At 37.7% G+C, this 24754-nt stretch overlaps 2 protein-coding genes across 6 annotated transcripts in view; one reads left to right on the top strand and one right to left on the bottom strand.

Moving 5' to 3' along the window:
- Window positions 1-32: 32 nt before the first annotated feature.
- Window positions 33-7210, top strand: cenatac (centrosomal AT-AC splicing factor). 2 transcript variants are annotated; one of them, XM_065284120.2, is made up of 11 exons: window positions 33-225; window positions 846-1009; window positions 1092-1190; window positions 2634-2700; window positions 3151-3213; window positions 3425-3489; window positions 3822-3927; window positions 4009-4039; window positions 4112-4207; window positions 4758-4890; window positions 6997-7210. In XM_065284120.2, exons 1-11 carry the CDS (start codon window positions 109-111, stop codon window positions 7097-7099), a joined length of 1044 nt encoding a protein of 347 aa, XP_065140192.1. In that variant the 5' UTR covers window positions 33-108; the 3' UTR covers window positions 7100-7210. The 2 variants fall into 2 exon arrangements, with proteins under 2 accessions (XP_065140192.1, XP_065140191.1); XM_065284119.2 differs by having other exon boundaries at window positions 3813-3927.
- Window positions 7211-7359: 149 nt separating this feature from the next.
- The window catches only part of arhgef12b (Rho guanine nucleotide exchange factor (GEF) 12b), a 76588-nt gene continuing 59193 nt past the window's right edge, over window positions 7360-24754 (bottom strand). For all 4 annotated transcript variants that reach the window (XM_073814756.1, XM_065284115.1, XM_073814757.1 and 1 more), the window contains 18 exons: window positions 24292-24327; window positions 22327-22481; window positions 21132-21278; window positions 20961-21046; window positions 20372-20497; window positions 19693-19807; window positions 19036-19136; window positions 18236-18313; window positions 16716-16791; window positions 16263-16430; window positions 13484-13571; window positions 13244-13321; window positions 13069-13163; window positions 12659-12919; window positions 10600-10842; window positions 10176-10393; window positions 8863-8938; window positions 7360-8769 (listed from right to left, as the gene is read on the bottom strand). In XM_073814756.1, coding sequence (XP_073670857.1) covers window positions 8759-8769; window positions 8863-8938; window positions 10176-10393; window positions 10600-10842; window positions 12659-12919; window positions 13069-13163; window positions 13244-13321; window positions 13484-13571; window positions 16263-16430; window positions 16716-16791; window positions 18236-18313; window positions 19036-19136; window positions 19693-19807; window positions 20372-20497; window positions 20961-21046; window positions 21132-21278; window positions 22327-22481; window positions 24292-24327 — 2158 coding nt within the window. In that variant the 3' untranslated portion in view covers window positions 7360-8758. The remainder of the gene's footprint in view (window positions 8770-8862; window positions 8939-10175; window positions 10394-10599; window positions 10843-12658; window positions 12920-13068; window positions 13164-13243; window positions 13322-13483; window positions 13572-16262; window positions 16431-16715; window positions 16792-18235; window positions 18314-19035; window positions 19137-19692; window positions 19808-20371; window positions 20498-20960; window positions 21047-21131; window positions 21279-22326; window positions 22482-24291; window positions 24328-24754) is intronic.

Here is a 24754-nt window from a genome sequence, read left to right as displayed (position 1 = left end):
TGGTGGCGGTAAAGAGCTATCAACTGGTTTGACAACCGCCACCGAGTAAACATTAAAAGAAGACGCAGATGACTCTTTTGATGTCGCTGAAAATTACACAAAAGCCAAATGGGTGCATTTTACTGTGCGATCTGCAGGAAAACTGATTTTTCTGGAAAAGGACACATATTTGGGAAAAGCCACCAGAGTAAACTTAAAGTCGTGATTGTTAAATTCTTGGAGAAGGTACGTATGCTACTAAGATAACAGTGACCACAGAAAGTTTTACAATACCTTAAAGAATACCATGGTGTTTTTACGTTATGAATGTATGATGCACGCTGATTATAACATTTTAAGGGGGACATATCATGAACATGGACTTGTTTCATGTTTAAGTGCTATAATTGGGTCCCCAGTGTTTCTACCTAGAAAATGTGTAAAAGATCAACCCAGTAACTTAGTTTTGGTAAACCATTCTCTGCAAGCATGTGAAAAAATAGCTAATTGAAATTTGGTTCCCCTTGTAATGTCACAAGGGGATAAAACCGCCCCTTAATATGAACTATAAAACCACGGCACTTCCATTTAGTGCAGAGATCAACTCATTTGCATTTAACCGGACACCCAAACATGCCACATTATTGCTCACACCTACAAAGTGGCAATTTTAACAAGATGTAATAAATTATCCATTTGGTATTTTGAGCAAGAACTTCACATATTTACTCTGGGGACACCAAAGTTTTATTTGACATGTTTAAAAAGTCTTGTAATATGTCCCGTTTAATGATCATCACCACCGCAGTCATAATTTGTTTCTCACTGCCAGCCATTATGTTTATGTTCCTCATTCACCTCTGCAGGTTAAAGAAGCACGGCGTAACATTAAAAATCCTCACGTGGAGAAAAACAGTCCCGATCATGATGCTCAATTCTGGTGTTATTGTTGCGGGCTGGAGGTGCAGAAACACGTGACTGACAGTAACATCACTGTTCTGCACGCTGGACTGCTGGAGCACATGAGCACGTAAGAGAACGCATGTAAATAAAAACCTTTGAGAAACGCAAGTAAAGTTTTCAGTGAATTCACTGAATGTCTTTCTTTACAGCCCAGAACACCGGATAAACACACACAAGTTCTGGTGGGAGAATAAAGCAGACCCAAAACTGAGAGACAAGTTCATTATAACAGAAGAGGAAACTGAGAGGTAACTGAGAAGCATGAATGCTTACACAAAAGTATCAGGGGCATGCCTATATACTTCAGAAATAGTAAGAGAAGTGCTGTATACTGTGTCCCACAATGCATTTACCAGATTTGCCCTACAGTGACCCGGCTAATTTACTGTAAGACATTAGGGCTGTCTTGATTAAAATAATCGTCTCATCGTGATTGTTTGACCTCATCGCGATGATTTCAGATCACCGCAATAATTGCACATCTCTCTAAAAACACAAGGGGGAGCTGCAGCGCCTGTATAAACGAGACAGTATCAGATTACTTTTAAATATGCATTATGTGTATTAAAGCAACACTAAAGAGTTATTGCTCTTTGCTCCCCCTACAGGTTAGACGCGTAATTGTTCATTAGCACTGTCGTAAACACTGCAGCATAGCTGGCTCTGATTGGATTGTAGGTCTGCCGTAAAGCAAGTTTTTGTAGTTTTCACTCGAACTACAGGACCACTACCCGACGGTTGGAAACTTCTTTAGTGCGGTTTTGGTCGATAGAGGGCTGCAAAGCGAATGTGAAAGTGCCATTCACCCTGTTTTGAGTGGATGAACCACTGAAACTTTTTTGGAAACGTTATTTTAAGGTAAAAAAAAAAACTATTTGGTGTTGGTTTAATATTTACTGCCAGGTAAACCTGGCAAAAGATTTAATTTAAATAATCACAACAATGTGAAAATTATTACATGAGTTAAATGTCAAAGCAACAAAACCGGCAATTAATCGTCATAATCGCCACAATTTATTAGACAATTAATCGCCAGCCAAATTTCATAATCGCGACAGCCATTACATCAATGATTTAAAGGGAACATTTCGCAAGACGTTTTTAAGATGTCAAATAAATCTTTGGTGTTCCCAGAGTACATTTGCGAAGTTCTAGCTCAAAATACTCCACAGATAATAATAATAATACAGCATGTTAAAATTGCCACTTTGTAGGTGTGAGCAAAAATGTGCCGTTTTGGGTGTGTCCTTTAAAATGCAAATGAGCTGATTTCTGCACTAAATGGCAGTGCCGTGGTTGGTTAGTGCATATTAAGGGGGAGTGTTATCCCCTTCTGACATCACAACAAGTGGAGCCAAATTTCAATTACCTATTTTTTCGCATGCTTTCAGAGATTGATTTACCAAAAACTAAGTTACTGGGTTGATCTTTTAACATTTTCTATGTTGATAGAAGCACTGGGGACCCAATTATAGCACTTGAACATGGAAAAAAGTCAGATTTTCATGATATGTCCCCTGTAACATCACTTTATTGATTATTACATTCATTACATTACTTAAAATAAAGTACAGTTTGAAATTATTCAATTATGGCAACATTTTATGAATATACATTGGTATTGCCAAAGTACATTTTTGACAAGGAAATGTCCTACAGGGGAAAAACAATACATGCCCTTTGTTTTGCAGATTTAAGTCTGAGGTTGCCAAGGCTCTTGAACAGTATGAGGATAAAGAGGATGTGTTTATTAAAGAGGTATAGTATATAAGTCATTTTTGTGGACATAAAGGATTTATCCCAGCATGCTGTTTTGCATCAAAGCACAGCAATGATTTCTCTAGATAAACTTTTAAGTGCTGGCTATGTGCTGTGCATTACTTAAAATGGCATCAATAAATTGAGTTTCCCGCACAGGGATTAGACTAGTCCTAGACTAAAATAAATGTAAGAGGTGTCCAAAACTGAAAACAATTTGGACTGACATATCTTAAAATACATCGGTGTTCTTTGTTTTGCCTCAAAATGCACGCCAGTAATGTTTTTAGTAAGGCATGTTTGTTAAAACCAGTTATATTTCCTGATTTAACTATGGTTTAAGCTAATCTGGGAAACCACTCCTATATGTTTTTATTTTTAGTTTCTTTTTTACATTTAAAGTATTTTTTTAACCATAATTGAAATTTTGTTTTCTTCTGTCATCACCAGCAAGCTGCCGTCATTCGATCTCAGGAACATCACAGACTGGAAGTCCTTCAGTCATTAACAGAGGTTTGTTTTCCTGGGATGATCCATGTGTATCCATATCTCAGAACTCATTTATTGGATTTGCTTCGTGAAGAAATTAATTGTAAATTTAAAATCACCTGCTCTGTCACCGACTCTCTTTATAAAACTGTATTTGTCAAACGAATTGTCCTGTTAGTAAAGATGCTAAGTATGCATGGGCTATCATTGTTGACTTTTCCTGAATCAAACATAGCCTGATCCAGCACTTGTACAGCCTGCTGAACTGGGCCACCAAGACAACATGAAACACGCGGCCAGGTAAACCATATTATTTAGTTTACATTATTATTATGACATTTAAGGCTTTAAATAAATGATCAGTTTAGTACAGTACACAACTAAAAGCTATTTTTGGTATTGGTACCAAAATAAATCATCGCTACTCGTACCGATTATTTTTTTTTGTATTGTATTGCGCCACACTAATCTTTATGTATAATGCACCATTTTCCTACCATGTGATGTATTATTTTTGATATATTTGAATATATCCTAGATGCTGTTCCTGTATTGAGTTAGCGGCACATGGGGAACACAAATGTATATCTTGCAATGCTTTATATGAGTTTATGTTTGATAAGTTCCTACAGTTGCTCTTATGATATGGAGCCACGGCCAGGGCCAAGTCACGAGGATCTTCCCTCACACGGTCGACGGGGTGAAGCAGGACTTGGCTTAACCTTCATTGGTTATCAGGTAACTTCTCCCGCTGTATTAATGCCGTCATTATTGGATTCATGAATAAGTTTACATTTGATTTGCTTCCTTTATTTTCAGCATTCTTCCAGCCATGGCAATGTTCACACAGGTAAGTAAAACTGCTTTGGCTTATTCTTTGAGAAGACGCTGAGCAGAAGGACATGTTTGTGTTGAATTGTAGGAGCTGTACCGCCGTGGCTGCAGGAGGAACCGGATGAAGCCTCAGGAAGCGGCCAGAAGGAAATCGGCCCTTCGGTTCAACAGTTTCTTAAACACAGTATGTACTTCACTTTCATGACATCTGCAAACACTGTAGTAATACGAGGTAAAGATGTGGAGTATTGTTAGGATTCGGTTCACAATAGACTGCTAGGGTTAAAACAGCTTGAATGTAACCACACCCTTGCCTCATTTAATATACACAGATCTATGAATATGCAAACGAGTCCCCACCTCTACTCATAGATATGAATATGCAAATTATGAATTTGTAAATGGTTTGTCTTAAAGAATATAAACAAATGATTTTTACCACAGGGGGACTTTATGTATTGTGGTTATTACTTTTAGGTCATTTGGGAAATGTTGAAGTGCAGGGCATTCTGGGAAAAAGTAGGACACATTTATGTGTAATATGTTGTATAGAGATAAACTGTATATTGTGGGGTCATAAATATCCCATACATAAACCAAAATTGCATGCACAGTATATATACTGGGATAAAGCTGTATGAGAGCTTGCTGTTCTCAACATGGTCTCATTATAATAAGAGTTTTGATGTAGGGGTTGTTTCTGTTGTTCATTTAACACATCTGAAATTTTACAGAGGAACAGGAGAAACTCAAAAAACTTCCACCTAATCGCGTGGGGGCGAACTTTGATCACAGCTCGCATACTGATGCCAACTGGCTGCCATCTTTTGGGCGCGTGTGGAATAGCGGCAGGCGCTGGCAGTCTAGGTGAGCTTTTCTCTTTAACAACTTTGGTTTTATTAACTCTTTTCCCACCATTGAGGAGTTATCTCACTAGTATGCACTAGGTGGCGCTCTTACCCAATGTATAAAACAAATCCCGTAAACTCGGTGTATGTTTTGATTATTGTTCTGAATCTGATCTCTAACAAAAGTCCTTCCCAAAATGCAAATATTTCAGCTTTTTGTTCCAAAAAAATTTTTTTTTGGTAATATATATTTGAGAGGTGATAAAAAATGAAAAATTAGATAGGTTGAATTTTATTTGGTTAACTTTTTCCCCACCAGCATTTTAAGAAAAGTTGCCAGCCAGTGCCAGCATTTTTTATGATTTTCACAAAAACTTAATGCCTTCTAGAAAACAAGTCTCATTCATTAAGCATGCATACGCACAAATTTGTGCCTACTAATGTTTTCACAAACAAATCGTGATTCAACAAAAACTTTTGTGTCGAAAATTCTCCTAAATGTACGCAAAAATTCAAGAAAACCACTGTTGCACAATAATCACATACGCTAAAATCAAACACTAGGCTATAATTATAATGTTTATAATAATGTTGATATATAAAATGTACGATTATATATTATATTATAATATTTTTTGTATTATATAGTATTATACATGATCTATATTATTATTATATACATTATTATAGCCTACTTATTTTTTCCACACATATAAAGAAGATGCATGTAATGACAAATCTTCACGCTTTCCTTCCTCACTTTTTAAATCTCTATTTGAAAGCGTCTGCCTAAATGCCTAATGTGGCCTAAACGTGAGGTAAATGTAATGAGAAGTCCAAACATCAATCACTTGATCTCCTGTATGTTATATTTTAGATACAGATGTGCGTCTCTGTCATATTAATTAAATGTCATTTTTTATACATCCAATACTTCTTTAACGTTACTCCGGTTGGTGGACAGCACTGGCTTCCTCCAGCGACAGCAAAACCTCCAAATAAAAATGCAGAGCCAAACTTTACCGATAATAAATATGATCATGGATTTCTTTTCGTGCTCTTTTGCTTTTAAGACAAACTGCTCTAAACTTTTTTGTGGACCAGCGCTTGCGGAAAGCCCTTATATGGAGCTGGTTTGGACGTGTTTTGCGCAAATTACCAACCACGTAAAAAAGTGAGCGTATACGCAGTTCAAGTGTGCGTATATATATATATACGAATATCAAATCTGCGTCTGCTTTCAAACAAAGCGGAGGGTCTTGTATCACACTGAAGGGGCTTATTTCCCGATAACTACCGGCTGCCTCTACATTATCCCGCTATTACACGGCTACTTGCCACATAAGAAAAAAACTGACATGAATATGAATTTGAAACATTTTATTGGCATATTTGTTTTATCCTTCCGCGAAACTTTGCACAGATGCATAAAATTATCGTAATACCTTATTAAGATCCTCTGCTTCATACTTGTCTGTCTCCATTTTTTCTCTTTTAGCCAGTCTTTGAGAAGTTTTAATGCCCATTCTGTATTTTTTAGTGTGTTGGCTTCGTAGCTGTCATGCTCTATTTTGTCAAGTTCAGTCTCCGTAAGCTCTCTGTGTCTTGTCGTTGTTCGTTCTTCTATCCACTGTTTAAATGTTTTGTTTTTTCCGTACATGTTAAAATTAATGTCAAAATGTTGTGGTTGTCCAGTGTTTGTCACAAGATGGCGCCAAACAGTAATCTTTATTGGCGCGGAGCGATTTAAATCGTACAAGTAGTACCGGCTATGCTTTATAACTTTGGAGCGGTTATTATTTGAAAAGAACGAACCTGCAAATGTCTCAACTGACCAATCAGAATCAAGCATTCCAGAGAGCCGTGTAATAAGTCGGGTTAAAGCACCACCTGGTGGATAATAGCGGAAATACGGATTGCCGGAAAAGCTCGTCATTGGCAGGGAAGTGTTAACTTGTCAATGGCGGGGAAACATTTAAAAGCAAATGGTTTGTTCTTTCATTTGATTTATTGTATGTTTGAATATTTAAAGAAGAACATTTTCTGAAAGGCAAAAATTCTGACACTGGCTGGCAACTAAAAATATGCTGGGGGAGAAATAATGTTAATGTTTTTTATTCCCCAGGCATCAGTTCAGAGAAGAGGCAAACAACAAAAGAAAAAGAAAGGGGAGAGATGAAGGAAAAGCAACAAAGAAACAGAAAGAACTTAGCAATGGAGATATATGAAACTCATGTCCTAGCGATCTTTTTGTGGATAAGATTTTTTCTTTGCGTCTTAGACAGCATGTTACTGTGTATTTACTAAAGGAGATATATAATAGCTTTCTCTTCTTTTTGTCTAAGAAAGTATGTTACTTGTCTCATATTGAGAATCACTGGAAAGCAGAGAATTGCTGTGTAAAGACAGCAACATAGTTACATTTTAATTTGGCACCAATGTTAGTTTGAGCGTTTAAGTGTTACTTTCGGACAAATAAATGCACCACTTGTGTTTCCAGTTTATTGAATAAATTTGCTACAAATGAACTTGTGTATTTTCCTTTTTGGTCATAATCCGAAACAAAACAATCCTCAAAAGGTAAATGTGATAAAATGAAGACACAATGTGCAATATCATCTTTCCATTTTAAACAATACATAATTTCAGTCAAATTTAATAAAATCTTGTCTATTAATGTTCTCAACGGAATGCCAAGACCATAATAATAATGCTCAATATAATATAATAAAATACCTCAAATGTCTAGACAGAATAATAAAAATACAGATTACATTAATATTAAAGGATACCTTGCAGTCTTTTTTCTTCTTTTTTAGTAGTTTCTGTTAAAATAATACATGACTGAACGCTTTAGAAAGCAAAAGATGAAAAAACAAACAATCGGGTCTCTATAAAGAGATGCAGTGTTGGTCATAATACAATACATTACATTACATTACATTTAAAGTGGACCTTTACGGGTCTCTATCAAGTTCCTGCGATGAAGCGTCTCAAGAAAACGTGAAAGAGCGGTTGGGCCGAGCTGCCGGATACGAGCAACGCCGGCCCAACCCGACGACATTACAGGTCTGGTTTTCTCAAGGGCCTAAACCAGAGAAAACATTTTCAGTAGCTTTATTAAATAGACTTTAGCGAGAAAGCATGAGGAGAGAGAGTGAGAGCACAACAATCATCAGCCCATCCTCATTTATTATGATGTGTCTCAATACTAGATACTAGCGTTACACCCACCACTTCACATGTCACGTGCTTCCATAAAATGAAACATTTCAACCAATCCGATGTTAAGAAAGCTCGTGATCAAGTTAGTATTCTCCACACATTGTCCGAGCTTCATCTAAGAGTTTCAATGCCACTCACTGATGTGGATATTTGTTTAAATCCTAACACCACATGCTACTTACCATCTGGAAATCGGTCCAAAACGACCTGCTGTGCTTTCCTTAAGGCGAGATTATGCTAAACCATTATTTAATTCCAATTATTTCCGATCAGAACAAATGACCGTGATCTCTAAATTTCATGCAGGGAATGCAGAAGTTTGTCAGATCTTTGGTTTAGCTTCAGCAAGGTGCGGATAGTTCAATAATTCTCCTACCGATGGTTAACCTCACATGTGGTTGGTTGAGTGAGAGGCGATGAAACTTTCTAACGTGGCAAACTTTCCACGAAACATCTCGCTTGCATGCATATGGACAGAGATCTGAGCTCATCCTGTAAGAATCCATGTGGTGTGAATGCAAACTCCAGTTCTGTCTGTGCATTGCTGGTGTACAGCATCAGTTGTTGTGAGGACGTCACTGAAGCGTGAGGACCGCGGTGCAGCCCTACCAGTGTCTTTGTGTCTCTTGCAGCCTCAATAAAAAGAAAATAGCTCCAATTCACTAACTTTTATCTGTAAGAGGAAAAAATTAAAAATAAAACTGTTACACCGCAACATACACAAACATACGCCAATAAGAAAAGCTGTGAGCGGAAGATGCACTACCTTTGTTTTCTTCTGTGTCAGTAGCTGTTTCCTCTGATAGCCTTTGGCGTACTAGGTTATACTTAATTTCTATATCCTGAAAATAAACATTTAAGTATTACTTTGGACCACAACAAGTGTTCCCACACCTTAGTTAACTTCATATTCAAGGACCTTTCAAGGACTTTCCAGGTCCAATACCCTCAAATTCAAGGATTAAATGTGAGGACACATTTCAAGTAAGAGCAAGGTTACATTGTGTTATCTTTAAAGATACATTGTTACAGTTCCCTTTTGAGGGAACTCGTGCTGCGTCACTGCAGCGACACTCGGGGGACGCCTCCAAGGGGAAGTGTGTCTGAATCTGTATATCACATTCAACCAATGGTGAGGCTTAACGACAAAGACAGGGTGACGCGGGAGTCAGGAAGTATATCGCTATATGAAATATTGCCAAAGATGACATTACAGGGACGCAGGAAGTATGGCAAGGGAGACGCAGCGTCTCGTTCCCTTCTCAGGGTACAACAGTTACATACGTAACCAGAGACGTTTTCATGTGTCAAACACAACTATGCAAAAAAGCATTTTGGTATGAATCAACATTCGCATACAGAAGATATAAGCATTTAAAACGAACAGTTTAGCACGTGTGCTTAAAGTCTAGAAATTTTATGATATTATCCTACACTACACAGGGAATAATATGGATTTTTCCCCCCAGAAAACTTCTTGCATAAAATAGATTCAAGCACTTTCAATGACCTGTATCTATGTATGTATATTTTCAAAAACTTCTCAGGGCCTTGAATTTTTCCCCCCAGATTCACAAACTTTCAAGGAGCGGTGGGAACCCTGATACTATTGTCTCAGACTGTATTAATCAGAACTGAAAGCCCTTTTTATAGCAGTTTACATTTATTTGTAATAAATAAAAAATGCAATATAGTGTTATTTTTAATACATAAAATTATCAAAAAACTGAGGTTTGTGTTGGTTTGCTGCATACTCTTTCACAAATTACTAAATTACAGTCACTGCATTATTATTACTGCTGAAAGGTTTTGAAATATGAAAAGACCTTTCCAACAATATATAGTTTGTTGTGATAGATTAACATTTAAATCAAAAATATTGAAGTAAACTTAGGTGTCCCGCTGACTGGACAGCGGCAGTTAAAGGGTTTATAGATATAATTTTGCGGTTTTCCACGCTACTCATTTATACATTGTTAAGAAATCGTTTTTCTAACATATAAATAGCATGTAATATGTGTGTCCTACTAATGAATATTTTGTATGCGTGCTCAGTTTTCGGGTAAGATGTGATGTTACCTTCAGGTGCTGCAGGTTGGCGTGCAGTAGACGTATGTGAGTCATGATCTGTCTGTTGATGTGTGGTCCTTTGCTGCTCTGGGATGAAGAAGAGAGGAGCTTCTTCAAGTCAATGCCAGAGTCTCCTCCAGCCACTGGCTCACCATTACTGCCATGCACATCATCATCTGTGCAGCTTTCAACCGAACCTCCGTAACCCTCCAGCACCATGTAACTACCTGTGGAGAAACGGCAAGAGAAAATTATTGGATTATTGTTACATAAACAGGTGCGCTAATGCACCTGAAATGATCAAGGTCAATATTGCTATTCAGTGTATTTTACTCATTTGAGATTAACAGTGACTCCACAAGACTTATATATCCTCTCCGACCACATTCTCAGAATCATTTAGCTGCTTCTGTACAACAGGATCAACACGTACCGCAATCCTCGGACGTCTCAAAGAACCCCGTGTCTCCAGGAGGCGGTTCTGGAGGGTTCTGTCGTCTTGTCTCGTCTCTCTCTGAGCCATTCTCAACCAAGGACCCAATTGCAGTGCTGTCCTCTGGCCCCTGCCGAGAATTCGTCCTCTGTCCGTCCTCCTGTGCCTGTCTTTTCTCGATATCTCTGTCTGGGTCCTCCTGATTGGAAATGTGCCTGATCAGCAGCTGTCTCAGTGCCGCCACTAAACAACGTAAATAAGCGAGGTCGACAGACAGCAAAGTACAGAGGTACAAAATGATTAAAGAGATCATATGATGTGATTTTATTATTTCTTTGTCTGTGGATTGTTAAAAGCTATTCATGCATATAGTTTCAAAGATTAAAGTCTTAAACCCAAAGAGATGTTCTTTCCAAAAGTAAAGGCTCATCCAAACGAGCCCCCACATATCACTAGTTAGGTTTATATTAGGGATGCTAAACAATTAATCGCGATTAATCGTTAGCAGAATAAAAGTTTTTGTTTACATCACATATGTGTGTAAACTGTGTATAATAAATATGTATATATATAAATATGAACACATTCATGTATAATTTTAAGAAAAAAAATGTATATATTAAGTATTTATATTTATATATATAATAAATTATACATAATTATACAAATGTATATACACATGTAAACATTTCTAAAACATATACATGCATGTGTGTACATTTATTTATACAAAGTTATCATACACAGTTCACACACATATATGATGTAAACAAAAACTTTTATTCTGCTAACGATTAATCACGATTAATCGTTAAGCATCCCTAGTTTATATGCAAGCAAATAATCTGTTTGTAACTGTATTAATGGCTCAATCTGATTGAAAAGCCTTCATGTAAACACCTTAATCAATACAATTGATTGCAAAATTCGATTGTATTGAAAGCGGTGCTGTAGTCCGATCTGTGATCCGATCATGAGGAGAAAAGTATGCATGTAAACGCGTGAATCGTAGTATTTTTTCAATCGTATGCAAAAATACCTCGTGCACATGCACAGAAGAATTGCGCTTAAGTTTACATCTTATATATTTACTTCTGATTCACGTATCACATGATTCTTATCACAGAAACATGCAAAAGCAAGGCAATGGCAACACGCATTATTAAGGTAATGGGGCCACGCGCTGTACATTCTGTAGCATTCATGTCTTTCATAACATTACATAAAGCAATAAAATAGGATCATGCCTATCAAAAAAGTATTTTTTCATTGCCTATATCTAAAAACTTAAAATAAGATAAAGATAAAGCGTGAACTCGATGAGAGACGAGGTGCGTTGCCAAGTCCTTAGCTTTTTTGCTGACTTTCGTTTTGGGCAACTTTTTCTACAAGTTTATATTTTTCTATGGGTTAAAAGTAAAAGTTTATTAGTTTTTGGTATTTGGGCTGTGAATAGTCATTGGGATGATTTTGAGCTAGTTTTACATATCCATTGAGCTGGTTTTGATTACCGAATCTGGCAACCCTAGCTGTGTGCTTGCGCAGACATTTGGTTTGGATTGTACACTGTCAAAAATAAAGGTACAAAGCTGGGGCAGTACCCTTTAAAAAAGGTCCTAATATGTACCATTTAGGTACAAATATTTATCTTTGAACTGCCAATTTGTACCTTTGAAGTACTAATATGCACTCTTTGGGTACAAAGAAATATAAATGTGTCCAAGACCAATTTTCTCATCCTCCACAACGATGTTCAATCATTGTTTAAGCCCTTAAGGAACTAACATTTTCAAAAAAAATTGTTGGAAGGGACATAATTGACTGTGACACTCAAAATGGCTACCAGGTATGCAGTTCTCTCCAGATAAAAGTTGACATTTTGTTTGTCATAGTACCTAAACAACTTTTTAGTTCTCATTACCAAAACATGAGTTTGTAAATGCATATATTTAATGTAATATCATGTTGCGGTAAAACATTTAAGCTTTAGTCCACCTTAAATTAAAAACACCAAAAATGTGGTGCATCAAAACATAAACGTAATAAATTTTCAACTCACATGTTCTGAGAGCTTCATCAGCTCGGAGTGGCTGAAGTTCGAAGGCCTCGGCCTCATCCTCATCTATGGCGATGCCTTGCCTGGAGCGTTGCTTCAGAAACATAAGTCTGTCATTCAGATCAGCCACCACGAATGCTTCATCATCTTCACCTTCACCCTGATCTTGTAATGAGCTTTCTTCCTCCTCTTCCTCATCGGATTTGGTCTCGAACGGGTTGGTGCTCGCTGGAGGGGTTTGCGTGACCTCAGTGCTTTCTTTTTCTATAGAGAGAAACATTTGCAGTGACAAGGTTTCTATGTATATACAAAGATTGTATGCAGTTAGTCAATTCCCCAGCTTACAAGTGGAGGCCACAGTGAAACGTTTTTAATCTATACATGAGAACTATTCCTAAACAAAAGCATGGTACCTGGAGGCTGGATATTCCCCAAAGGAATGGGCTCGGAGTCTTTGTTGAGTTTCTGAACACCAGAATTAATCAACTCAACTTCTTCACGTTCACCACTGCAAAAACATCATGTCAAGTGTTATGACAGAAGCAGTAACCCGGTAAAACACTTTAATGAAATAAATCTTTAACTCACTCGGTCTGAGGTAATGGAATGATGCTGTGCAATTTGGTCTTCATGCAATCGGCTCGATGTGTGATTTGACACTGCCACCTAGTGTAAGGGAGGTCAAACAAGATTAGTTCTGTTTACGATAGGCCTGGTTTTTTTGACTGTATCCAAAGCACTTTTAATAGTATATGATAGCGAAGGACTTTATTTATCTAAGGTAGATTTTGTACACTTTAATGTGGTACGTTAAAAAGCAGCACTCACGTCCTCTGCTCAGATACGGTCTGAGCCATCAGCTCGTAGATCTGGGCTTCATTATTAGACATAGACAGCACAAAGAACGACCTGTTATCTGTAACACATGTGGTTATATACTTTAAAAAATATACTTTATAACGTCTGCAGGGTTAACACCTAATATGTTGCAAATGGCATTATCTAATATATGCAACCCATGCTGGCAAAACGAGTCTCCGACTCATATATATAAATATATATATTATATCTATGAAAAACCTTCCAAACAGTGTGTAGTTTGTTGGAATCTCACAAAAAATTACAAAGCTACACGAGTTTGAAGCTGATGAACTCAGCAAAGTCAATGTTGAGAAAAATTGAAAAAGCAGGTTCAAAAGCAAAATCACGTCTTCCATACCTTAAAATCACCGGGAAAAGATCGTTTTCATGTCTTATGGCTCTTAATAACTCGTTAAACATCAATCAGGGGCCAAACTTTCAAGTCCTGCACTTTATTTTCTCATTCCAGCATGTTTAAAACCGAAACCAAAATGTCAGAAGCGCATGTTAACGCTTTCCCCGCCACTGACGAATTATCTCGTCAATTAGGAAAATTTCCCTTCCATTGACGCTTTCCTGACGAGTTTTTATGGTAATCTGTAATTCCGCTATTATCCACTAGATGGCACTCTTACCAAATTAGTTTAGTTTATTTGTTTAAAGGGATAGTTCGGCCAAAAATGATATTAAACCCATGATTTACTCACCCCCAAGCTGTCCGAGTTGCATATGTCCATCGTTTTTCAGACAAACACATTTTCGGATATTTTAGAAAATGTTTTAGATCTTTCAGTTGATTAAATGTAATGTTACGGGGTCCACGACCTTCAAGTCCAAAAAAAGTGCGTCCATCCTTCACAAATTAAATCCAAACGGCTCCAGGATGATAAACAAAGGTCTTCTGAGGGTAATCCGCGCGGTGTTGTTGTAGAAATATCCATATTTAAAACTTAATTAACAAAAATAACTACCTTCCGGTAGCGCCGCCATCTTAGACTCCTCTGTATTCAGGAGAGAGTATTAGCGTAGTGTACGCACTTTTCTTAGTGACGTATGACAAATTCGGAGGGTGGGGGCACAGAGCAGCAGCAGAGAAACCTCCGTAGGCTGCATAAGCTCTCAACCTGCATGTGGACGCGACTAAGATGGCGGCGCTACCGGAAGGTAGTTATTTTCGTTAATAAAGTTTTAAATATGTATATTTCTACAACAACACCGCGCGGATTACCCTCACAAGACCTTTGTTTATCATCCTGGAGCCGTTTGGATTTAATTTGTGAAGGATGGACGCACTTTTTTTTTGTACTTGAAGGTCGTGGACCCCGTAACTTCACATTTAATCAACTGAAAAATCTAAAAAAATTCTAAAATATCCGAAAATGTGTTTGTCTGAAAAACGATGGACATATGCAACTCGGACAGCTTGGGGGTGAGTAAATCATGGGTTTAATATCATTTTTGGCCGAACTATCCCTTAAACAGGGACAATGCACATTAATGATCATAATTGTAAATATACCAGAATTAGGGCTATTTTTGATATGTAGCCCCGACAGAATATTAAAAAGTCACCCTAAAACCAAAAACATAGCATCATTACACATATACACATAAGATTATAAAACAAAAAAATAATTACAAAAATAAAAAATAAATTAAATAGAGACATATTTAAGAGACAAAGAGAAAGAGGGAAAATTTTTTATAAAAAACTGAAGCAAAAACTAATTTAATTATTTTTAATCTCCGTGTATGTTTTGATCATCGTTCAAAATCTGATCTCTAACTAAATTCCTTTACAAAAATGCTATCATTTCAGCTTTTTGCTCAAATTTTGGTATTTTTGAAGAAACCATATTTAAGAGGTTATAAAAAGAAAACAAATGAAGATATTTTTTCTTGTTTTGTTTGTTTGAAAGCAGAAGGTCTGTTCATTCATTTGATATATTTGTATGTTTATATATTTATAGAAGAAAATTTTACTGGAAGGCATTTTGTAAAACTTTAGTAAAAATCACAAAAATGCTGGCAGGGAATGAGTTAATGGACACGCATCTTTGTATATGTTAAACATTTAGGACGATACACCCCTCAGAAAATGTACAATGATCATTTTTAGATGTTTAATGACTATTTAGAGCATGGGGATTGCTAGATGAGGGCCAAGTGTACCCATTTTTAAAAAAAACTCAATTTCGACCAAAATCAACATTTATACTTTTATTTGCCTCTAGCTCAAAATTAGACAGTGCGCCTTCCAAATTATTTTGCCAACATGGGTTACATATTTTCTTTATATACAGAACTGTAAAGTCAGACAGAAACTTGTATAAGGGTTATTATGCCATGTTCACACTAAACATCCAGCATGCAACCGGATATGACATCACACGCTAAAGTGTGTTTAATTCACACATCATGGATTCCGACGTGCTTGCTTTTATTACTATTATTATTATAATACAAAATAGGAGTGCATTAATGTTATTTTCGATTTTCTATCAAGATCATATATTGGTCACTCATCTTCACATGATACAAATTCGCACGTCAGAGTTCACCAAGGTTTAAATGAGTCTGTGTTTCGGGTCTGCCGTATTTGCATTTGTATGAATGGAAGTCAATGGAATGACAAGTCTAGTGTGGCCGTGCCATTAAGATGGTTTTTGACATCCCATACATTTTCAACAGATCGATCAATCAATAATAACCGAAATCAGGGTTTTTATAGTGCAACGCTGCTTACCGGTGGCGACTGAGCGCACCATCACAGTGCTGAGTTTGATGATGGGGCTGAAGATGTGTTTGGTCTCTGCTGTGCCTGCCAGATTCTTGCTGTGACACTTTAAGATCAACTTCTCATCTTGCCTTTGAAGTAGCACCAAGATATCCTCCAGCAACAGCGTGTATAGCTCTGAACACACAAACACACATCTTTTAGTTATTTCAAATTATACAACAGTATCACACTTCTGATTTGATTGGGAAAGCTGCATTCAGTTTATATAACAATGTAATGCTGTTTGTCACATATGTTATAGGAGTAGATGGTTCTGACATCCAAACTGTAATGTTTGACAAAAAATGCACAACTATGCTTACAAGTACATCAAACTGTCTTGTTATTGTTTTTCTCTTGTAAGAAACTTGTTAACTGGGTTTGATCTATGATTAAGTCTATGTGACAAGCCACACCCACCAATAGTTTTGTCTTTGTTGACTTTCCAGGATAGAGGTCCTTCATGCACCATCTTTCTCTTAGTCAAGTCCAGGCTCTAGATAAAGCGACAAAACAGAGTTTAGCTGAAGTTATTTTGATAAATGAGCACACAGCTGCTGTAACCATTGACTTCCATAGTAGGAAAACAAATATTATGGAAGTATTTTGATAAATGAGATATATTTTGATAAACGATTGTAAGCACACAGCTGATGGTACCCATGGAATTCCATCGTATTTGTTTTTCCTACTATGGAAGTCAATGGTTACCATCAGCTGTGTGCTTAGCATCATCTGTCAAAATACCGTATTTTTTGTTCATCAGAAAGAAAAATTCATACAAGTTTGAACATGAGGACGGGACTCCCTTTAAAATAAAACAGTGCATTTAAATCAGGGTTCCCACACTAAGCCAAAAGTCAAATTCCCTGATATTTTCCTGACTTTCACTGGCTAAAAGGTGAATTTTTATGAGCCATGTCTTAGATGCTGTGAGCTTGGTAATGGTGTACACTGTGAGTTTATAAAAAATTTAGGGTAAAGCTCCCATAACACATAGTTTCTGCATTTCTGATGTACTAATGTACTAAGGTAATCTGGAGTACCTATTAGTATGACATCCTTTATATCTCCGAAGAGTCTTTAGTTTAATCAGATTTCTAAAAGAAAGATTAGCTTTACCGAATCTTTCCGATAACATACGAAAAAATTAAGAAGGAGGAGTTACTACCGTGGGAGGAGCAAGTACGAGTTATGCAACCCTATACAACATTTATATCATTTATGTCATTTATATAATATGCACGCGACTATTTCCTACATTAGACAGAAGTCTTACTTTCCGCATGCAACTCATGACCCGGTTGGGACTTTTTAATGAAATCCAGCGCAACAAACACAGACACAAAACTCCACTGCTACCCTGGATAATAAACTATATCCATTGTTTCCATAAGGCTGGCTTTTTTCTCCTTACATCCAAAAACACACTTCTTCTTTCGTGCCATTGTTGAGTTTTGAAATTTAACATAGATGTCACGTGATGTGATGTTTGTAAGTTCTAGCGTCTCCCGCTGATTGACGGGTGGGGGGGGGGTTTCCGGGGGAAGTGCCCATAAAAATAAGTGATAAGTATAGAAACCCCTGAAATGTCAGCTGGGCCCGTAATCGAAAGTGCATTCGGCACAGAAATACTCTGTGACAGGCCCAACTGCTTTTTTGAAACTTTGCTTACATTTAGTATGAGGAAACAACTCTATAACTTGCTGATTACATTTTGATAAATGCAAACTAAAATAAAAAAAGACAAACAAAATTCCTGATTTTCCATGACTTGGACAAAAAATAAAAATTCCCTGACTTTCAATGTTTGGTTTTGACCTTTCAAAATTTCATGATATTCCAAAAATTCCATCACCCGTGGGAACACTGTTTATATGGACCTATTTACACTGACACTGTCATCTGACAACAAAATTGAAAAACTAAACCAGTCTTACCTTAAACTCAGCGATCATGGGGTTCTCGCTCTGCTTCAGTGAGGACAGGTCCAAACGCCTCTGGTAGTCCTCCAACCTCTAGAGGCAACATAAGATCAGGGATCAATTCAGCATGGTTTAGTGATCCATTTGCGACTTAAAGAAACAGTATATGTAGGATTGTGACCAAAACTGGTATTGCAATAACAAAACTTGTGGCTAAAACTGGTACTGCAATCACACAACTGGTGGCCAATACACAAAATGACAACATAAACATCAGTTGAGGGCTGCAACTTCACTTTTTAAATGACAATATCCTGGCCAGACCACTGTTGTCAGTGATATAAGTATTTGAAATGAAAATGATTTCTTAATGTCAAGTGACATATCAGGGCCATTTTATGATTCATTGATATACATTTCTTACATACCGTTCCTTAAAAACAATTAATCTAGCAAACAACTCTAATTATAATTCAACATCCTTAACTGCTGTAATATGTCAGAAGGAAGCCCTCTGGCATTTGGGTTGTTATGACATCACAGCAGCCATGGAAGAGAAACATTCATAAGGGGCCGTTGACATGTCGCGCCTAAAACGCGTGAAAAGGGTTTTTGTCACATGACCTGCGGCATTCAGAAAAGTTAAAATGTTTTTAACTCGATGCAGTGCTGACGCGCCTGGAAAAAACGAGCGCTTCGCGGCCACATCGCTTCCGTTATGAGCGCGCATACCGTGCACCTACATTTGAAATAATGAACTTTAGCATGCAAAAGACGCGATATGCAAAATGCAAAAAATTTTGACAAGAGCGTACCTGTTTGTTTTCGGCTTCTTTCACCTCCTGGTTGACGTGACTGAGAATCTTTCGACAGCAATCGCCAGCATGTTTCACTTTACTTCTCTCCTCTGGGTCCTCTGTAGTCAAAGACATCAAGAATCATCAAACATCCACCATGGAAGGAAAACTCTCTCATACTGTTGAAGACTTTTTTTAAGATCTTTGGTGTCCCCAGAGTACATATGTGAAGTTTTACCATATAGATAATTTATTATAACATGTTAAAATTGCCACTTTGTAGGTGTGAGCAGAAATGTGTCCTTTAGAATGCAAATGAGCTGCTAAAATGCAAACACTGATCACCATAATGGTGGTTTGTTGAAAATGAATCTCAATTGTGCTGTCAGTTATTTTTTCTCTCTCTCTACACTAAATGGCAGTGTCGTGGTTGGATAGTGTAGATTAAGGGGCGGTATTATCCCCTTCTGACATCACAAGGAAAGTCAAATTTCAATGAGCTATTTTTTCACGTGCTCGCAGAGAATGGTTTACCAAAACTAAGTAACTGGGTTGTTCTTTTTCATATTTTCTTTGTTGAAAGAAGCACTGGGGACCCAATGATAGCACTTAAACATGGACAAAAGTCAGATTTTCATCATATGTCCCCTTTAACACTGAAGGTGGCTGTAGAACCTGTGTATCTGGCGATGTTCTCCAGCAGAAGCGGATACTTTGTAAGTCTCTGTGTCTCCACTGGAATGATGTCCTTCAACTGCAACCTCCGGCAATGCCGGTTACTCTCTGCCTCCTGCAATACAAACTTCTTCTTTAGACCACAGTTAACAGTGGATATAAGCTTAGGTGCTTCCTTGCATGGCCAGCCTGAGAAGATGGTACTACAATAAGGATGGCACAGGATGGTTAACTGGGAATAGTGAGATGTGTGGGTGTCTGTTACAGTTGAGTCAAAAGTTGACTGGTAGCTCACAAGTGTGACCTGACTATTGAATATTGTAACATGATTGATGAATTAAGGCTCGACAATAAGGATGACCGGGACCAGTGTGAATGATGCTCGGGCAAGCTGACAGAACTGTCACATATTGGCAGACACCATCTAAAGTGGACAAAAAATCTTGTATATTACTAATAGAACGAAGTATATCAACATACAGGGGAATAAATCTGCCATAACTCCAGACTCACATGGTGTTCCTCAAGGTTCAGTCCTAGGACCACTACTGTTTTTCATATACATATATCTACTTGGTGACATACTACACAGGCGTGGACTATAATTCCTCTTACTCACTTGCTGAATATGCAGAGGTCAAAACATTTATGATTTGGTTGATGGGAGTATCCAGCTGACCTGTATGAAAGAGTTGAAGCGTTGGTCTTTCTTCTGTTTGCTTTTGATGAGCTCCAGGGCAAACGGTTGATTGCTGCAATATGTGCCGGCTGCTCTCTTGATCTTCTCCTCCTCCTCCCCACTGAACTGTGGATAATTCAACCAACTAGAGTAAGTATATGTCCCTGATTGTGCACTACTTGGTTTTAGGTTTCTAGTTGGTCAAAGCACATCACTTTTTGAATGATCAGCTGGACTACAAATCAGCAGTACAGGTCAGCTTGGTAGACTTTAATTAACCTGGTTAGATTTAGTAAATCACTTTGGACAAGCAATAAACCAGCTACCATGGTATACTAACAGCTAGGACTTTTAATCTTTTCTTAAAGGACACTGGCACAAATTATGCAAACTCATTGAATACATGAAGGAGTGAAAAAATGAAGATTTTTGTTACAGTAGACGGAAGCCCAAGTCACATCCACGTATTACCCAGTCGTCTTGGACCAATGGCAGTCGAAAGGTGTTTAGGAGCCAGTGTTAAGTTTGCACTGCTATTTTAAATCACCCAAAAACCATTTTGGCTAAATTAAAAGCCCTCCATTCTTACCCAGGACAGCAGTTCATCTCCTATCGAGTCAATGACGGCTGCCTCATTCTTCTTTCGAACGGCTGTCATTTGTTCAGTTAATGACACTGATGTGAAAAGAGAAAGAAAGTGTTTACAAGAAACATTTGTTTTAGAAGTTGAAGGGGTTTGTGAGGTTCTTATGCGATTTACCGTGAAACTGTACGATCTCCTCGAGATTGGTGAAGATGTTTTTAATGTCTGCTGGAGGAAGGATGGTCTCTCTATTCAGCGGCTGATAAAAGACGTTATCCAGAACCTTCAGCATCCTAACATGTGCTCTCTCAGTGTAAAACAGCTCTGTACAGTCAAAAACCAAGAAAATGAGAAATTATAAACAGGCACATTCTCTCTGAGAAAAACAGAAAACTTTGCTAAACTGATAATTATATGCCAGGCCCGGTACTAGGCTTGCTGGACAGGGGGACAGTCAGGAATTTTGGGTGGGCAGCCATAACACTAAATGTAAAATATATATAAAACAGATCTGAAGGTTTAACTTTATTTGTCTGCCACTAACAGAAATTACATAATAGGGGATTATCACGCTTTCGTGTGCGGGACTTGGCAACTTTGGGCATGGCGACTTCCGGCGCACTTCATCAATGGCTGAAACAAAGTAAGTCGAACAAACAACGCCAATCCTACTTAAGTTTTCATGGATTCCTGACTTAATTGACTCTTAAGCCCGGAATACTCTGCAGGATTTTTCCCTCTTATAAGATCATTAACTTATCACGCTGTGCGACATGGATGGTTTAAATTCGGGTACGACAGGCGTGTAGACTGTACGATGATGACACGGAAGCTTCAGCGGCTGCGTCACACGTTAGTGCAACGTCACCAGCATGCGCTTGTGGTAAACAAATACAGGCGCGCAGGTCGTAGCAGCAAACACACTGTGCGGTGATCATGCCGAATTTCTGACACTGTCAGAAAACTATCGTAAGCTATCTTTGGACGCAAGACCAGGAAAACGGCCGTCTTTGAACCTCTCTCACTCTACGACATAGGACCACCGATGAAGAGCCACGATCACAGAAATCGCAACGATTGTTTCACGATGGCAATCCTTCGTCTGGGACAGCCAATAAGCGTGCAGTGTATCCTGGGCTTAAGGAAGAAGTGGATTATGTGGCACGTTTTCACACATTTTTCTGTTAAAAATACAAACATGTACATTCATGTTGCTCACATATTACTGTAGCCCAGTTTGTGCTGAATGCAGTGTTATAAGACTTTTGCCATTATTATGTTTTTAAGCAACTGAAAGAAGCACAAATGTCAGTGCCAAAATCACACAGGGACCCCAGAGTGTTTTACCAAAAACGTGGTGTTAAATTCTCACCGTTGATGACCTCCTGTCTCTTGATTTCCTGAGGGGTGAGTGTGGACAGAACGTCTCTGCTCACCAGCGTCTGCCAGTTGGGATGCTCCAGCTCAGCCTCAGCACCCTGATCATCTTCACTTTGAACTTCTCCAGAACCCAACAGCTCCATCCTTCTGCATGAGCACACCGAAACAAATGCAGAGAATGTTTTTGAGGTCTAAACTAAACTGTACACATCTCAAATCCTGGCAACCCGCTAAGAATATGCGCTAACAGTCTCCCTTTACAGTAAGTGCACATTTAAAGCTCAAAGGTCAATCTAAAGAACACATAATTAATAGACCAATATATATCACCTTGGCCATTTTGTGATTATTGGCATGCTTGCAAATGACCATGCTTTTAATTTATTTTCTGTATGCTTCATTAGCTGTATTAAAATTACCGTATTGTCTCGAATATAAGACTTTTTTACGAAAATGCCTCTAAAAATATGTTGTCTTATTTTAGAGCTCAAGACGACTACCTGTAAATCATACTGTACAGCCACAAAAATAAGGTAGGTGGCGCCAAATACACAACCAACTTCACCTGGACTTAGGCAACTACAGTCGTTTACAGTAGGGTTTTACCGCCTTCCTTTACTAAAATAAAATTATTTTTTAAATCCAGAATGAGGTCAACTAATGTAGAAGAAGGGTAGGCTACATGTATTTCCCCTTATGAAAAAAATATTAACACAAGCTATACTACAGCTAAATATATTTTTGAGAAAACAAAAATACATTGAAGAACATAATTTAGGCTTGTTAAGCGCAAATTAACAGAGCATCGGTCAAAACAGAACAGTGTCTTAAAGAAATTAAAATTAGCCAGTATTTGTGCACCTGTAAATGTAGAAAACGAATGCAATACAGAAGGCAATGCATAATAATTTAGGGCATTTTAATAATATATTAGTAGATAAATTAATGTTTATATATAAAGTATGAAAACGAATGTATCATTATTTTGGCTAAATTAAGCTGGAGAGGTAATTTTTTGTCTCACAGATTTGTCATCATTTCAGAACAAACTTAAATGCTATCTATAATAACTTACATTATATCCTGTGTCTTCCTTTGTCGAAAATATGTAGAAATATATGCGAGTAAAAAAATAAAAACCGGAAACGTTTAGCTCACGCGGAGCGAAGGAAAAGCCATTAATAAAGCAGACTCTCCGTGTATAGAGGATGTGATGAAACAGTCGAGTCGGCAGATGATCATCAATGTTTATAATGTTTCACGCATATACTGTTGATGAAAAACTTGTTAATCTAAATGTCTAGATGAAAGTCAAGTGTGCAGTCAATTCACAAAAGCAACCGCGGCGTTATATTGGCTGCATCCACGGAGCGGACGCTGCAGATGCACAAAGAAAAAACCTATAAAGGTCTTTTTTATGAGGTTTAAATGCTGGTAAGCAACCAGTTATATTTTGGCGTTTGGGTTGATCAGTTATATTAAAGTACTTTTAATCTTTAAAACTGCATCTAGAGGCAGACGACGCCACAGTTATTCTGTCATCTGTTTTACTTTATCCACACATTCACTGTATGAGTTAACGAAATATGAAGTATTACATTTTTAATTGAAATTTAAGAAAAAAACTGGCCTACTCTCTTAACTCTTGAAAATCTATTTGGCCTTTATGATATGTGTACTGTATGACGTGAAAAACAAGGCGGCAATATAGTTTCATGAATTTAACGTGAAGGCGCGGTTGTTGCGGTTGCTTTTTTTCCATGCGGTTGGGCTTGTCAGTAGCGCGGTCATGCGGTAATGCGGTTAGCGCGACAGCCCTAGTTTACAGTAAGACAGACTTCTAATAATTGGAGGTCTCATCTTATAATATTAAGGACAACACAGTAAGATAAGCAACATACATAAACATCAATATATAGGCCTTTCAAAATCCATCACTACAACAGAGACAACTCACCTCCTGTCAGGCCTGGGTGTGCCAGTGTCTTGCGTCCTGTAAGATAAATCACATTTCAATTACATTAAAGCTCTTACAATCCCATCAATCCTAAAAGTCTTGTTTTATCTGCTTTTCCCCAGTCATGAGACTTCTCTCGGCTGACTTTCATTCCCTGTCCTAAATAAGATCATTTACAGACGACACTACAAAACAAACTTTGTCTGAGACGACGAAAGTGTATTTTCACCACAGAGACAGAGGGAACATAAATCGCTGGGAGCTCTGTGCTGTGCCCGCTGGGTGATAGACTTAACTAGACTAGATTTTTTATTTTACTTTTTTTTTAACAATCCGGTTTAGATTTACATTTATGATTTTGGCAGATGCTTTTATCCAAATGCCTTAAAGTGCATTCAAGGTATGTATTTTTTATCAGTGTGTGTGTTTATGGGAATCAAACCCATGACGCAATGCTCGACTA

Source organism: Paramisgurnus dabryanus, chromosome 5 (assembly GCF_030506205.2).
Source record: "Paramisgurnus dabryanus chromosome 5, PD_genome_1.1, whole genome shotgun sequence".
Lineage (NCBI taxonomy): Eukaryota > Metazoa > Chordata > Actinopteri > Cypriniformes > Cobitidae > Paramisgurnus > Paramisgurnus dabryanus.
Note: the sequence above shows the minus strand (reverse complement) of the source record. Positions and strands in the feature narration are given on the sequence as shown.